The sequence below is a fragment of the Scomber scombrus genome, chromosome 12, assembly GCF_963691925.1.
Source record: "Scomber scombrus chromosome 12, fScoSco1.1, whole genome shotgun sequence".
Classification (NCBI taxonomy): Eukaryota; Metazoa; Chordata; class Actinopteri; order Scombriformes; family Scombridae; genus Scomber; species Scomber scombrus.
The window spans coordinates 25,528,991-25,545,109 of record NC_084981.1 but is presented as its reverse complement, the minus strand read 5'-3'; the positions used below and the strand labels follow the sequence as shown (position 1 = coordinate 25,545,109).

The 16,119-nt window shown below is 38.7% G+C and overlaps 1 protein-coding gene across 4 annotated transcripts in view; it reads left to right on the top strand.

The window, feature by feature from the left end:
- Positions 1–16,119, top strand: part of epas1b (endothelial PAS domain protein 1b) — a 66,295-nt gene that overhangs the window by 28,935 nt on the left and 21,241 nt on the right. The window contains exons 2-6 of one of the 4 annotated variants that reach the window (XM_062429913.1): positions 3,245–3,435; positions 8,679–8,953; positions 10,460–10,547; positions 14,083–14,201; positions 14,844–15,046. In XM_062429913.1, coding sequence (XP_062285897.1) covers positions 3,245–3,435; positions 8,679–8,953; positions 10,460–10,547; positions 14,083–14,201; positions 14,844–15,046 — 876 coding nt within the window. Of the gene's footprint in view, positions 1–3,182; positions 3,440–8,678; positions 8,954–10,459; positions 10,548–14,082; positions 14,202–14,843; positions 15,047–16,119 lie in introns of those variants that run through there. The other 3 variants (XM_062429909.1, XM_062429912.1, XM_062429910.1) reach the window with 3 other exon arrangements.

Sequence of the window (16,119 nt, the reverse complement as noted above, 5' to 3'; positions counted from 1 at the left end):
GACGGAGATGAATGCTGGAAGAAAAATATCCAAATAACAGAAAAAAAGGATGATCTAATAAAAGTCGGCTCCTTCCCAACTTTACATTTACATGGAAGGTTAATTATTTATTCATCTTTTGGACTTAAATCAATATTACAATAATATCCTGGAAATAATTAATATCTCCAGAAACACTGAATTATTTAATGACTAGATATTTACTGTGATTACATACTGTATGAGATGTATCATTAATCAGGAATAAAGATAATGAATCATGGTTTTAATACGTAGCTAAGCCAAATAGGCTTTTGTCTTGAAGCTGAGAGAAAAACAAACTATATAAAATATTATACAGGCCTACAGTAATATATTCAATCATATCATTATTATAACTTTACACAGCCTCGTCATGCCCGTATTTCATATGTAATCATAGTAAAGAGAATAGTTGTTTGTCTTGCTTATATCAGAAGCTGAGTGCAGGAAAAACAAACTATATAAAATATTAAATGTATATAGTAGTGCCAACTATTTCCAACTTTACATTCACATAGAAGATCCGATTTTTATTCATTTTTTGGACTTCAGTCAACATCACGATTAGCACAGTAGAAATAATTGAAAGTGCTTCACATACAGATCTCCTCATGTCTCTAAAACTGTTTCATTCTTTAATGACGACATGTTAATTCATGATTTATGATATTTCTCGTATGGTTTTTTTGTCTAGTTCATATCAAAACTGGGCATAAATAAAGCAATAAACCTGCCAAACTATATAAAATATTATATATAGTAATGCATATTCATGTTTTCATATGATAATAACTTGAATTATTCCCCTTTTTTCCCTGTCTCCTGTTTTTTAAACCATCATTAATGTGTTACCTATGAACCAGCATGTTTCCATGTCTGCAGCACACCATCAACATTATATACACAATGCGTCCATGTTCATATTACTGATGAAACTGATGATACGTGGAAGGTTCAGGCGCTTGCAGCTCATGCAGGAGCTTCTGTTTGCTGCTTGCGTCGATGATGAAGCAGATTTATTAAACACAGCTGGAACTGACTGTTTTGACATTCTGTTAATGGTGCCGTTATTATTTATGAACTCTGCTGCTCTTCCTGTTGTGTGTGTGTTTTTTTGTTTGTTTTTGTAATGATTCAACATCCTGCTTCGTATAAATCTGAACAGCATTTCACACAACTTTATAGTGCACAGGGGTGTTTAACAGAGAAGATGTGCAGTATAGAAGCAGAGTGAAAAACATGTTAAGACTTAAAATGTAAAGCCAAACCCTCATGTATGATTTCCTAATATGACTTCTTGTGCTGCTCCTGTTTGTCTGTGTGCGCGTTGACATCGATATACGACTCCTTTTTCATTTCAGAGAGCGTAACGCCAACGGTAAACAAACCCATGACATGCTTTTCTTTTTAAATGCATGTAAACAATGTTTTGTTATGGAGTGACGTGCGAGGAAAAAAAAGCTTTTTAGGGATTAGAGTTTGATTGCTAGAATAAAGCAGACTGGGAAGGAAATGAAAATAATCACCTGTTTCTACATCTTTTAAGCACTTGTCCGCTTTCAGGTTTCTTTTTAAAGACAAATTGATGTTTATTAAAAAAACAAAAACCCTGTCACCCTCACATGTGGAGCTTCAGCAGTGTTCACTCTGTGTGAATGTTTGCTCACCAGTCATTGTTGAGCAGCTGGTTTTACTGGAAACCAGTGAATATTCAGATTCAACAGATACTAGAATAATCCCAACCTTCACAGATGTTCGGTGAATATTAATGATTCTGTAAAGTTAATGATTTATTCCTTGAGTACTGACCAAATTATTTTAATCCATGGTCTTATTAAGTATATATTCCAAGTTTACCATGTGTTTAGACTACATTTAACTTATAACGTTTCATTTGTGTTTGTTGTAAAATGGTGAAAATGGGTGGTTTAAGGTTTAGATTAGGGTAAAGTTTGGGGTTATGCATCTCTTACCTTCATATTAATCAATCTGTCTCCTCACTCTTTTCTTTCTTTCTGTATTTCTGACTGTTACTCTTCATGAGTTTTCTATCTGTACAGCACACATGAGCGATAACGTTAGACACAACTTAAAAACCAACCTAATCAAAAACTGTTTAAAACATCTCACATCTCAGACAGAGGAAACCCCTCCATCCATCCTTCCTCCTCCTCAGAGTGACAGACATTAGAACAAAATGTCCTCAAACTTACCTGTTCTGACTTCTTCTTCTTCTTCTTCTTCTTCTTCTTCTTCTTCTTTTCGGTCATGAATCAGAAGCAGCTGACGTTACAGTAAATGAGCCTCGAGCCTCTCAGAGCATGTGAGGCGAGGGTTAAACTCTGTCATCAACTAAAGCATAAAAAACATTAAAATAGTGCAAATATAATTTCTTCTATGTCTCTCATTTATGGACAGTTTGTGCAAAATATAGGAACATGTGTTTATATAGCCGAAATTTGGCAAGTGGACAAGAATACAAAGATTTTCTACATCTCAGAAAGACAGAAATCCACTTAGTTGTTGATGCAAAACTTACACAAAAACAATCAAATCACACTGGATTTCTTATAGCAATGTCACATGGGCTTGTTACTGGAATAGAGTGAAGATATAATCATCATATAACCTATTAAAAAATATCATGCACGTAAAGTTAAAATGCCAGTGTGCTATGGAGAATATTTTTATATAATGGTTTTCTTTCTAACTCTAACCTTTCAGTCTGTTGTTGTTGTTGTTGCCATCAAATGTCTCATTGAATTGTTGCTTAATTAACCAGTTCACAGCTCCAGTGTGACTTGGCAGCTTCCCCCTTTTTTAGTCGAGAGAAAACAACACTCATTTCTCATCTTCATTCATTTTTGTATTAAAAAAGCTTATTGTGTTTTATCTTGTGAGTGAAACAAACTGTGGACGGTCACACTCTGTGGATGTTAATCACATGGTGCATCTATGATGTCTGGGTCGTCCGCGTCTGTTGCCAACAGCAGTTTTTTTGTGCACTGTTGAACCAGGAGAGGCTCCGCACACTGAGGGCATTCACACAGGAATAAAAAAAAATAAAAAAAATAGTTTAAGTGCCATCAACCATTGAACCAAATAAATAAAGGTCTATCTGTAAGCAGGATTGAAAGTATGAAACCTTCAGCTGCTTTTAAATGTCATATAACAAACTGAAAAGTGTAACCATCCCCTCTTCTTCTCTGTGTTTTCTGTGCAGGAGCAGCTCGGAGCGCCGCAAGGAGAAGTCTCGAGATGCGGCTCGTTGCAGACGCAGCAAAGAGACGGAGGTTTTTTACGAGCTCGCTCACCAGCTGCCTTTACCTTACAGCGTCAGCTCTCACCTGGACAAGGCCTCCATCATGAGGCTGGCTATCAGCTTCCTGCGCTTACGGAAGATACTCGCCACAGGCACGTACATTTCCCTCCACATATGCAAAATCGTGGTTTCTAACAACAAGTTCTTTTGACGTGATATGGCGACAGATTACTGTGTGTGTGAGACTAATTGTCCAGTGAGGTAGGAAGGTATTTGTTGGCCCCCCTTTCTTTGCACCTCTCCTCCTTCCTCCTGTCTTTTTTTAAATTTAGAAACGGAGGAAGCTCGACAAAGAAACAAGACCTATTGTTCGGGAATTCCTCTGCTGTGTCTCGAAATGAGATCAGAGAAAAAACAAAATTAAACAAGCAGCAAGCAGCAACACCAGCAGCGGTCAACTCGGTCACAGTACAGCTTTTAAAAAACTCTTTTTCTTTTAACAAAGCTGTGAAAAAGTTTATCAAGTATGCAAGGAAGATTATTTAACCCAAGTTACCTGGAAATGATTAAGTCAAACCTCTTTAATCTGTACTTAAACCTGCGATTACAATGAATTCACATTAAACTCAGCACATTTTTAGCTGATAGAGATTAATGAGTGGTTAATTTTATCTCTAAATATTTACCCCACAACTGTCATTGTAATCTGACATCATTCACTTCTTATGTAACTTTTGAAGGCATCGCACAATAGTCCACATAAGCTCTAAAAAAAATGCTTCACTTTGTTTGGAGGGGAAAATGGTTATAAACATACAACCAGCGTTTCCTTAAACAACGCTGACAGCTACTTCCTATTTCTTTTGATTTATGGAGTCTAATCAATGAGTCAACGAATAAATCTCCCCTTTATATATTTATTTAAAAAGCTTTCCTGCAGCGCGTGTGGCTCAAATTTTATGTTTTTGCTTTGAAACTTTAGTTTTATTTTTATGAAACAAAAAAAGTAAAAATGACAAATACAAAGAAGCCTCATTTTTCTGTGCTAAGTGTGTTAAAAAACAAACTGCATAGTTGTATAATTAGCAAATCAGTTACATACATTAAATAAATCTCTGGAGTTAAGGTTCATTTTTATCATTTTTTTCTATATATTTTAGCACAATTTAAACTCTCCTTTCCCCACATCCTGTTTTTCAGCACAAACTCAGCTCTAACTTATCATTGTTTTTCAATCTAACACACTATAAAGCTACCAGGAGCCCATATCACAATAAAAAATGTACACATCTTTAGTGATAAGCATCAAACTATTACTGCAGAACAACATAGGAATGCAAAAATGTAGATTCAGTCGTTTATACACACAAATAAAGCAGATTTTGCAATTTACATTTTCTGCAATTCATATGCAAAGTGATTTTTAACTTATTTAGCTCATTTTTGACCCTTTTAATTGAAGATATGCATGCATGTAAGTCACTGAAAGTACTTATAAGGCAGTTCAAATTGCAACATAAGTGAGATATTACATAAAAGCATCTCATCAACTCTTGAGGCTGTTTGTCTCGGCTTGTCTCTCCATGATAAAGTTATGTTACTGTAAATAAAACATGCTCAGTGTATTCACCAGTGAATAGACAAAATATCCAGGAAAAAAAAAACTACTTACAATGAAAAAAAAGATACATGTTTTCTTGCTTACCCACAGTAGTATCTCGTCACGCAGCTAGTTTCAGTTTCATGTTCCTAGATTTGTAGATACGAGCCGCTGGAACGTGCCTCCACCCAACACACTGAGGTTGGATGACATCTCGTTGCGTCTCTCAAAGTGCTGAAAAGTCACGTCTGAAAAACTCAAGAGCAACTCATCTGAAACAAAGTACAAGATGCTCAGATGCTCAGGGAATCCACAAATGTATTACATTAAGATAACCCCACAAAACACTTTATAAATAAGCCAAAATGATAGAAAATGAATATCAGAAGAAGACCTGAAACATAAACTTCCTTATGTACAAATGGGGCCATAAAGAAGATCTGAATAGAGCGTCTTACTGAATGAATTTAAGGTATGAGGAACTAAAAATAGTTTTAAACAATAAGGATAGTTTAAATGAATGCATTTTAAAAAATAAACTGGTACCAATGAAGTTGATGATTGATATCAAGAGGAAGCTTACTGAGCGTGTCGAGCGTTGGCGTGTAAAAACCTCTATGAGAACATCACAGTGTCATTTGGGTGAAATCAACCTTTAAATTCATCAAAGAAAAAAACGAACGGGGGGTTTAGATTCCTGGAAAATTCACAGAAATTGCAGATGAAGGAGTTTACGAGGGAGGAGAAAGTTCAAATTAATAAAAATAGGAGTAGGGATGAAGGTAGATAAGACTGATTTTGAGAGAAGGAGAAGAAGGAAGAGGTCAGTGAGTCTAAGAAAGAGAGGAGAGGGTGGAAAGAAGAAAACATGAAGAGAACGAGGAGGAGGAGGAGTAAAGGTAATGAGGGTAGGAAAGCAGGGGATGAGAGGAGGGAGGAGAGGACAGGAGGGGGGGATCCGTGAGATGCAGCAGCAGATTGAGCGTTATCAGGCCGGTCTGATTGCTCTGTGATGGAAGGAGAGATTGGAGAGGAAACAAGGAGCTCTGCCCATCGTCCGGCTGGTGCTGGCATCACTCCTGCTAGCCATAACACCCGACTGCCTTGGCGCCAAACATGCTGGCATGCACACACACACACACACACACACACACACACACACACACACACACACACACACACACACACACACTGTTATGTACACAGACATACTGTATGCAATCCAGAGCACATGTGCAGCACCTCTGTTACGTAAAAGAGGCTCAGTCGGAGTCAGGAGAACACTGATGTACTGATTAGGGAGGAACTCAAACCTGTGTTTCTCACTGATTGGTTCATATTTGACTCAGCTTAGATAGAAAACACACTCTGAAACATGAAACATGAAACATGAACACACTCAGTAAATTATTCTGGATTGACGCTAAAATAGCACGTTTAGACCCAAGTTAAAACATGCATGTTTGCTGTTTTAGTGTCTAAAGCAGCGTTATTATACTTAATAAAAACTAAGACTAAACTAAAACCAGCAGGGAAACACTAATTTTGTCATCTGGAATAAAAATAGAAATGAAAACTAAGCAAAAACTACAATGAACAATGCAAAATGAATTAAAACGCAACAGAATTGCAGCTAAAATCAGATTTGTTTTCATTGTTGAAGACCATTGAAAGTTTTGCTTTTGATATATATTAGATGTCATGCATTATTTCATCCTTTTCAGCTTCTATAAATAAAAACTTTCCTCCAAATACCTGAAAAATCAATCAATCTTTATTTATACAGCGCCAAATCACAACAAAAGTCATCTCAAGGCACTTTACACATAGAGCAGGTCTAAACTGAACTCTTAAACTAAATAAAAACTCAACTAAAAACTAGTCAATTACTCAATTTAAAAATAAAACTACTTAATCACTTGTTAAACTAACTAAAACTTCACTGTAATAATAAAATAAAGATTAAAAACTATAATAACGCTGGTCCAGAGTCAGATCAGAAGTAAAAAATAAATCAATTTAAACTACGTCTCTACTAGAGTTAAGTGCAATGTTAAGTATGATTATGTAAGCATGAGACTTGAAACTTAAGGAAACAGCTCAGCCTCGCTCAGTCAAAAGTGAAACTTAACACTTAATTATGTCATATTGAAGTCCGTCTTTTTGTGAGTATACTTCCACTGTAGCTGATTAATGAGTGTCAACACAAAGAAAGGGATTTATTTTTCTACTATAAAGATAAATCATTTCAATTTGATTTTTTTATTGCGCCAAATCCCAGCAGACGTTATATCAGTGCCCTTTTGACATAGAGCAGGTCTAGACTGGATTCTTTATTGATATGACTCATAGATGACTGATCCCTTCATATAATGTGGACTGTGGATTTTGTCCCCCGATCACTTACATTGTCAATACTGACAGATCTTCTAATGGTCAGTATGAACAGGAGGAACGATGACAAAGAGTCAAACCTTAGGACACACTTGAAAAATATTTTTTTTTACCTTTGGATTCATTGGCTCACATATAGTTTCATAACATTGCTCAATCGTTTTACGTCTTCTTTTGTCCTTTTTTATCACGAATTTTGAAATGAAGTGGAAAACATTGAAACACGAAACCCCCGAGATCAGAGAGTAGATGACGTTAACAGGGTTTCCTCTGATGGCGTTAAAGACCCTGACATGCTTTTTTGTTTGATACATTAACAAGAAACAGACGCAGGAAAAGATGTCATTACAAACTGAGAGAAAAGAAGGAGTAAAGATGAAACCCCCCCCCATGAATCAGTGACCTGAGTGACGCACTGTCCCAAACCCTCTGTCCTCTCGCTCCGTTCTGTCCGGTACGACTCAGCGGATATCAAAAAAATAGAGAAGACACGATTATCCGAAACAACAGCTGACCTTATCGCTAAACACTTGTTTCTGCACCCCATTATTTTCAAAAGGATGGCTGTTGCGTAACCAAAAGAACAACACTGAGAAGAAAAGTGCAACCGGGTCCAAATGATGATGGTAATCACAGCTAAGTATTTAGGCCAAAGGTGCTGCCGGTCCCCGAGAGTCTCTCCCCGAGCTCCCCGGGGCCCATGAGAAAAAGCTCTGGGCTCCCCCCATGGGGTTACGGATATTTGGGCCCCGCTCCAAACTCAAGTCCCAGGCCTCGTCGGGGGAGAGCTTTGAGAACTGGCCTCCCTTATCTCAGGGAAGCACTGGAGGAATTGCAAACTTCCCATCGACTACTGGGCTTTGTTCAGCGTGAAGCCACCGTCCCCCCCGCCCCCCCTCCACACACACACACACACACACACACACACAAACACACACATACACTTGAGCCGGGGCCAGTTAGGCGCTCGCTGTGTTTTTTGTATCAATTAGCCGTCCAGCGAGACATACTGGAGTCCACTGTGTAAATGTTTGGAAACTGTACTGTACATATTTGAACATAATGTGTAAAGTTACGCTCCGAAAAAAAAAAGAAAAAAAAGGCTCCAGCTATTATGAACGCTTGTGTAGTTTGGGGTGTAATTTGTCAGGGTCGGGGCTCGGGAGTGGTCTGAGACGCAGGAAGAAGCTGCACTGGTTTGTTTTGGCTCCGAGCCAAAGCCTCAAGAAGGAAAACAACACACACACAGAAACACACACACACACACACACACACACACACACACACACACAGAGAAACACACATATATGCACAGATATTCATGTATAATCAGCGTACTGTAGAAGGAGAGAAAGAGTTTGTGAGTAAATCCCTCTTCTGTTTTTCTCTCTCTCCGTCCAGGCAACAACAGCAGCAGCAACAACAGCAGCAGCAACAACAGCAGCAGCAACATCAGCAGCAGCAACATCAGCAGCAGCAACATCAGCAGCAGCAACATCAGCAGCAGCAACATCAGCAGCAACATCAGCAGCAGCATCAGCAGCGATGTCGACGAGGAAGAACAGATGGACAGTCTGTACCTGAAGTCTCTGGAGGGCTTCATCACCGTGGTAACGTCTGACGGCGACATGATCTTCCTGTCCGAGAACATCAACAAATTCATGGGGCTCACGCAGGTACACGACCGTTAAAGAGCTCAGAGAATAGAAAGAGGTGGACATGTGCAGACGGGCGTTTGTTTTGAAATGCTGCACCGCTTCACACTTTGCACATAGATTTTTATAATGGACCAAATGTAACACTGAAGCATTTAATTTTGGTTTGATCTTCATGATGAAAGTTCAACAGGAAAAACAGGCTTTATGCAATATATTATGATCATGTTGGTATAAAATCTGCTGATAAAACACTAAATCTTTGGCCCTATAATCTGAAAACCTTTGATTCTGTCCTTTATTCAGCATAACAAACCATACTCACAAATTATGAAAAACAGAAAAAGAGAAAGTTAAAACCAACCCAGATTGAGTTCAACACTGTACATAAAAAGATAAAATAGCATTAAATAAACCGTATTTAACATAAAAACAAGGTGTTATGCATACACCTGAAGCACCTCACTGGGTAAAAAACATTAAAAGGTTAATATAATCGCTTGTGGTTGTCCCAGTGAAATAATAGCAGCAGCATTATGGATTTAAATGAAAGCTGTGACTTGCAGATTTTCATTACTGAAGGTATACAAATAAAATAAGACAACACTTAATTGATCCCTGAGGAGAAAACAGGTGCTACAGCAGCACGAGTCCACGTGCAGAAGACACAACGAGGATAGAGCAAGCAGGGATAAATATATTTAAAAAGGAAGGAAACATACACATGAATTCAAATGTAGTTCAATGTAAACACAGATATACAAAAAGTGAGAAGTTAGAAGCTAATAGTTATAAGCATTGTAGTACATAAGTATGCTTAATGTGCAAGACTGATGGTGCAGTTAGATATATTATAATACATACAATATACTATAGAAGTATTGGTATGATAATACCATAATAATAATAATAGTTCAATATTTCCATTTCCTCTAATCCTTCTTCTTCCAATAGATATACAGTCAGTCAGTCAGTCAATCAGTCAGTCGTGGACGGAGACGTGGATGTAAACTGTCACTCAGACCAGCCTGTTGTATTTGTGTGAAATACCTCTCATGCCAGCAGCAGTGTGTGTTCAGTCCAGACACTGTGGCTTCAACTCTACACACACTCAGCAGTTCTTCTATTTACTGTCAAAGCAAATCACAAAAAAAAGAAAGAAAAAAGAAAAAGGGGGAGAGAAGAAGTGTACTTTAAATTGTTGAGCAAGGTCTCTTTTTCTTTGTTGTTTGCCGTTGTTGATTTTTTACTTCAGCAGCCGGCATTGATAAGTCTCTATTTGTCTTGCGGTGAAGTATTTTTTTTTACGTGTTCGATCCCCTGTGGCTGCCATCACTCACACTCCCCAACCCTTTTCCTCTGCTTCTGTTTATCCCAAACAAACCACTGTTGCTGCTGGCCGACATGAGAAACACAACATGTCGAACGTGCAGAGAGAGAGAGAGAGAGAGATAGAGAGAGAGAGAGCATGGGAAAAAAAAGAAAATAACAGGACTGACATGTATTCATATTTTTTTTATTTTGCAGGTGGAGCTCACTGGTCACAGCATCTTCGATTTCACTCATCCATGTGACCACGACGAGATCAGAGAAAACCTCAGCCTGAAAACAACTGGTCAGCACTTTGTTTCCCACACACACACACACACACACACACACACACACACACACACACACACACACACACACACACACACACACACACACACACACACTGACACACCAGTATATATCTTCCTGCATGATGCAATGATTTTCTATAAACAAATCTACTGTGTCGGGAATTTAACTAGAGCAATGGTCATGATATCATTAAAATATAACCATAAAATAATAAATGCACTCATGTATTCACGTGGCAATCAACCCATTTGATCATAAAATAATATATAACCCTTCTAGAAATCTCCTCCTGAATGTCCATATATGACTAAATAGGATATTTGACTAAGTAGATATAAAAGGCAACGTAATGCTACCCGTGTTACATTTCCTGTCATCATAATAAAAAGAATCATACCGAATGTACAGTAACAGTGTAGTTCCTTATTTCACTCTAAATTATCCGATCTTGCACAATATATACCGATAATAACTGCAGCTTTATTAGACTTTTTATGGTTGTATGTTTACACTCTTTTTGTAATGGACCAAAGTTCTTTATCAGGGAACATTTACAATTAAAGAAAGAGGAATAAATGAATATAATATGCTCTAAGATAAGGTTAAAAACGGATTTTGCCGAACTGACCTCCATTGGGGAGCTGATTTCATACAATGGGAACCAGTAATGCCAAAGCTTTTTATCTTAAGAAGGATTTGTGGAGCTGTAGACTTCAGGAATGCACTAATATATAGTAGATTTATGTCGTATAAGGCCTTTAAAAGTTAGAATTCAATGCTAAATGTATTTAAAATGTCCTGTTGGAGGCACAAGAGGAAAGGTCAAGCACTTATTAGAGTAATTTGGTGTTATCCTCTGAGGACTGTAAATGTGCACAGTGTTTTTCAAGATGTGCATGAACTAACCTCTCTACCAAACATTGAGGAACCTGAACAGATCAAACACTGTCTCTCAAAACTCTTTGGAAGAACGATGGCTGACAATATACTGAACTGAAAGCATTTAAATGATCCGTGGGTCATTTGAACCGAAGAAACAAGACCAGATAAATCACACATTTCAGCAAGTTAGTTGTTGTGACAGAATACACAAACTTTAAGCTTTAGTAGAAATTAGGTGAAAGGTCAGTGATTTGTAACTAGGAACATCTCTCATGTCTGTTGTCATTGTTTCAAGCTAAGAAAACAGATGACACCCTCTTGCCACTGGGAGGGTTTCATCTGTATTTTGAGTAGAATGATAAATTGGTTCATTGTCTCTACGTGACGGATGTGTGATACTAGTCCTGTATGAGAAGTAGCCAAAAGTGAGAGAATTAACTTTCATTGGTAGACTCCCTAACTGGAGTGTGTGACTGATGGCCCACTGACGAGTATATTAAAGATCCAAAAAGTCTCAAATCAAACACAGCCCGTTTCGCTCTTACCTGAAATAACGATTAGCTAGTTAGTAGTCATTACAGACTGCTAAATGAACCCAATAAACCTACTGATGGCTTATATCTAACAACAGTATAGTGGTACTTAATGTAAAAAACACATGTATGTTTACATTTATATAACGCAGCGATGTTCACCGTAGTTACAACGTCATCGGCCGCCATTTCCTGTTTGAAATATGGCCCCTCCCCTTCTGCTACAGAGCCAAGATGGCGACCGTTGGGGGCAAGAAGTGTCCATAGTTACACACTCAACCTTTTGACTGTACTGCATGTTTCCATACTTCTCAGTGTGAATGCACTTATGCATTCAGAGTATTAAGAAGTGTAAGTACAGAAGAAGAGATTTGAGACATAGCATGTGACTCACTTAAATAAAAAATGATGGATCTAGTATTTATAAAGAGAAGTTAAGGCTTTTTTTTATAATGGGAGTCAGTAGAAGCGAGCATCTAGCAGCCATCACTTCAGCTTCATGCTGTGCTTGTTGCTGCTCGCTGCGGACCCCCCTCCGAATCAATCATCAGTCCTTCCTGCTGCTGTGGGCCAAAAATGTATCAGAGAAAAAAAGGCAAACCCCCCCATACATGTACAGCGGGCCGTTATATAATGTCAGCTATCTCATGAACGAGTGTCCAGAACAGACATGAGAACACAGGGTCAGGGAGCATATAGAGAGGAACTTAAAGAGAGATACAGTGTGTGTGTGTGTGTGTGTGTGGGAGCCGGTGTGTACATGTGCAGAGACGAGGGGGGAAAAAAGGCGATGATAGGAGCTGTGAGGATGAGCGGATGAGGAGACACACACACACACACACACACACACACACACACACACACACACACACACACACACAGAGGAACTATCTGGTAGATAATGAACATGCTATGTCACAGTTTCTGTAGCGGACGTTCACATACAAGATACAACTCAGAGAACTAAGGAGCGAGGTTTTACAAGTATTTAGGGTTAAGGGTTTTTACGCTCTAAATAAACACTGATACGATGTGTGTGTGTGTGTGTATCTAAAAAATGAAAATTATGCCGCTGACTAAGGTTTATATTAGAAAATAATCTCTCTCTCACTCATGCAAACACACGATTGCACTCACTAAACTGTGCTTGATAACTCTTATCAGCAGTGACCACAGGACACACAAGTGGAATAATACTTTATAATCTCTTCCCCCCATTAACACACACACACACACACACACACACACACACACACACACACACACACACACATATGAACAAACACACTTTTTCTTTCGTGAGGATTAGGAGAGGGAAGAAAAAAAAAGGTTTCTATGAGTGTTAAGATAAAGAGACACTTGTGAGTGTGGATACTGACAAAAGACACTTCACCACTCTACACTCTGGCTGCAGCTCTGCAGCTGAACTCTGACCTCGTGATGTAACAGCTTGGCCTAATTTCACGTTCCTCTCTCTGTCCGTGTGTGTGTGTGTGTGTGTGTGGGCGAGCGTGTGTGTGTGTGCATGTGCGTAAACCTTGACCGTATTTTCCAGTCACATACGGGAAGGCCAGATAAGGGGATAAGGGTTTTTTTTTTGTTCATTTCACCACTAAAAAATTAAAATAGAATAAAAATTGAATTACATTTGTAGCTACAAGAAGCAATTACGTAACTAAGATCCGGTGGGGTTTTTGTCATTTAGTCAGAGAGAAGAAAACAGCTTGAGATAGAGCTTCGCTAAATGATAAATCTTATGTTTTTCTCATCGTTAAAGTGAAATATTCCCCATTTTTTCACGTTGATTTAAAAGAATAAAACTTTTAAACTGGAGAAGCAAAAATTCTGATTATATTCTGATTAGTCTGCCTGATTTTTACCTTAGATTAATCTATTATGTGATGTTATTTGGCATATTTTCCCTCATGGAAAGTATTTTAACAGAAGAGAAAAATTCAAAGTTTCTGAATTTATCACAAAGAGGGTTAAGGTAAATGTAATAAATATGATACCACTGTCAGGAGTGAGATTCAACTAAGAAATGTATGGCCTCAAAAAGTAGCACATCGGTACTGAATCGATTCCCTCCCGGGATTGTGTGTGTTTTTCCAGGCAGCGGCTTTGGTAAGAAGGGCAAAGAAATGAGCACCGAGCGAGACTTCTTCATGAGGATGAAATGCACGGTGACCAACAGGGGGCGCACCGTCAACCTCAAGTCAGCCAGCTGGAAGGTAAGAGACAGCTGCTGCAGGTACAAGCCAACACATCTGCAAGCATCTGCACACTTCACATGTACAGCGTTACCTATCGTACATTCCCACACACACACACACACACACATTACTTCCATATGGCTTCTCAATAGATCGCTTACCTAACTTTTTTTTTGGCTAAAAATGAAGCAATGAAGCAATTTGTTGACCCTCATCACAGGTTGAAAATGTGAATATATTGCGAACAGGAAGCCAAGGAGTAATTTCTTCTTCTCAGACTGATTTATTTGAATGGGTTTTAAAGGCTGCAAGGTGTTAAATCTGTTAGTGATTCACAATAATAAAGCAAAGATTAAAGTAAAGCCTAAAAAAATACGTTTTGGGTTACAGAAAATCTTTTTTTCTACTTTTCTTGAGTCTCAAAGTGAAAACTGAGCTTTTACTTACTGTTGGCTCTATCCCATAGAGTAAATATACTGGATAAAAAAAGATATTTCATGGTAAATATGGTCTATGGCAAGAAGTAGCAAAGTGCAAATGTAGTCAGGTCAATGTCAGCTGCTGACCAGCAAAGCCAAACACATTATCCTTCCTGTGTCCTCCAGCTTTATCCCCACATTGTGTGCGTAACATTTATCCTCCTCCTCTTCCTCCCTCCAGGTGCTGCACTGCACCGGACACCTGAAGATGTACAACAGCTGCCCTCCGCGAGTGCTGTGCAGCTTCAAAGAGCCCCCGCTCACCTGCGCTGTCCTGATGTGCGAACCCATCCCACACCCGTCCAACATCGACACACCGCTGGACAGCAAGACCTTCCTGAGCAGACACAGCATGGACATGAAGTTCACCTACTGCGATGAGAGGTACACACACACACACACACACAGACACACACACACACGCACTTTACGATACTAACATCAGATTCAAGTTGGCTTACATTAGAGTAAAATAAAACTGTGCGGTTGCCCTGAACCAGTGGATACTCCAGTAACTGCTCCATGCACATTATAGTTAAACACATGTTAATTAGTGAGCTTTAGAGATGCTGGTATGTAGATTTTGTTGCCTTCAGACTGAGCCAGACAACCTGTTGCCCCCCATTTTCACTCTTTATGCTAAGCAAAGCTAACCAGCTGCTTTCTGAAGCTTCATATTTATCATACATACGAGCACGGAATCAATCTTGTTGTTTAAGTTTACATTTAGCCAGTCCGACTTCGGGGTTAGAGGCTCATCCAGGTGACACAATGCCCATCGCTGCCACTGTATGAGTGAGCAGATAGTGTACTGTGTGGCTTTCTAGAGCGTATTCTCTTAAAAACATCTGCCTGCTACAGCTGAAAACGATGCTCTGTGAGCTCTGAGAGTGAACCAAAACAATCAAACTGCAGACAGACAGCTAAAAAATGAGCTGAAACTAATTATAACGCTCCACATAATCCTGTGTAGGCTCATCACTACATTAATCATTGTCATTTATATTGATTACGTCTGCTCTAAGCAAAAAAAATCATCTTATATGAGAGGCTGAAACAATAAAAAAAAACTTAATTTTTCTTTCTTGAAAAATTGCTTTACAGAAAATAAACCCATAATTTCTAAAGAAGAACCTCAATAGAGTTAAATAGATCTTCACTTTGTGGGTCGCTGCCAGTGAAAGCACAATTCTTAAAGAACAACGTACACGGGAGACTTTTTGACTGATTGCAGCGTGTTGACTGAATCAGTTTAACTTGGCAGGGCAGTCAGTGGGAAATGTAAGCCAGAGATGAAACATTAATACTTTAATAAGATGCTGTCACGACATTGTCAGAGTGTGCCAAGAGTTCCCAATCACAGACAAGCCTGTACGCACACACACACACACATACACGCACACACACACACACACACACACACACACACACACACACACACACACACACACACACAC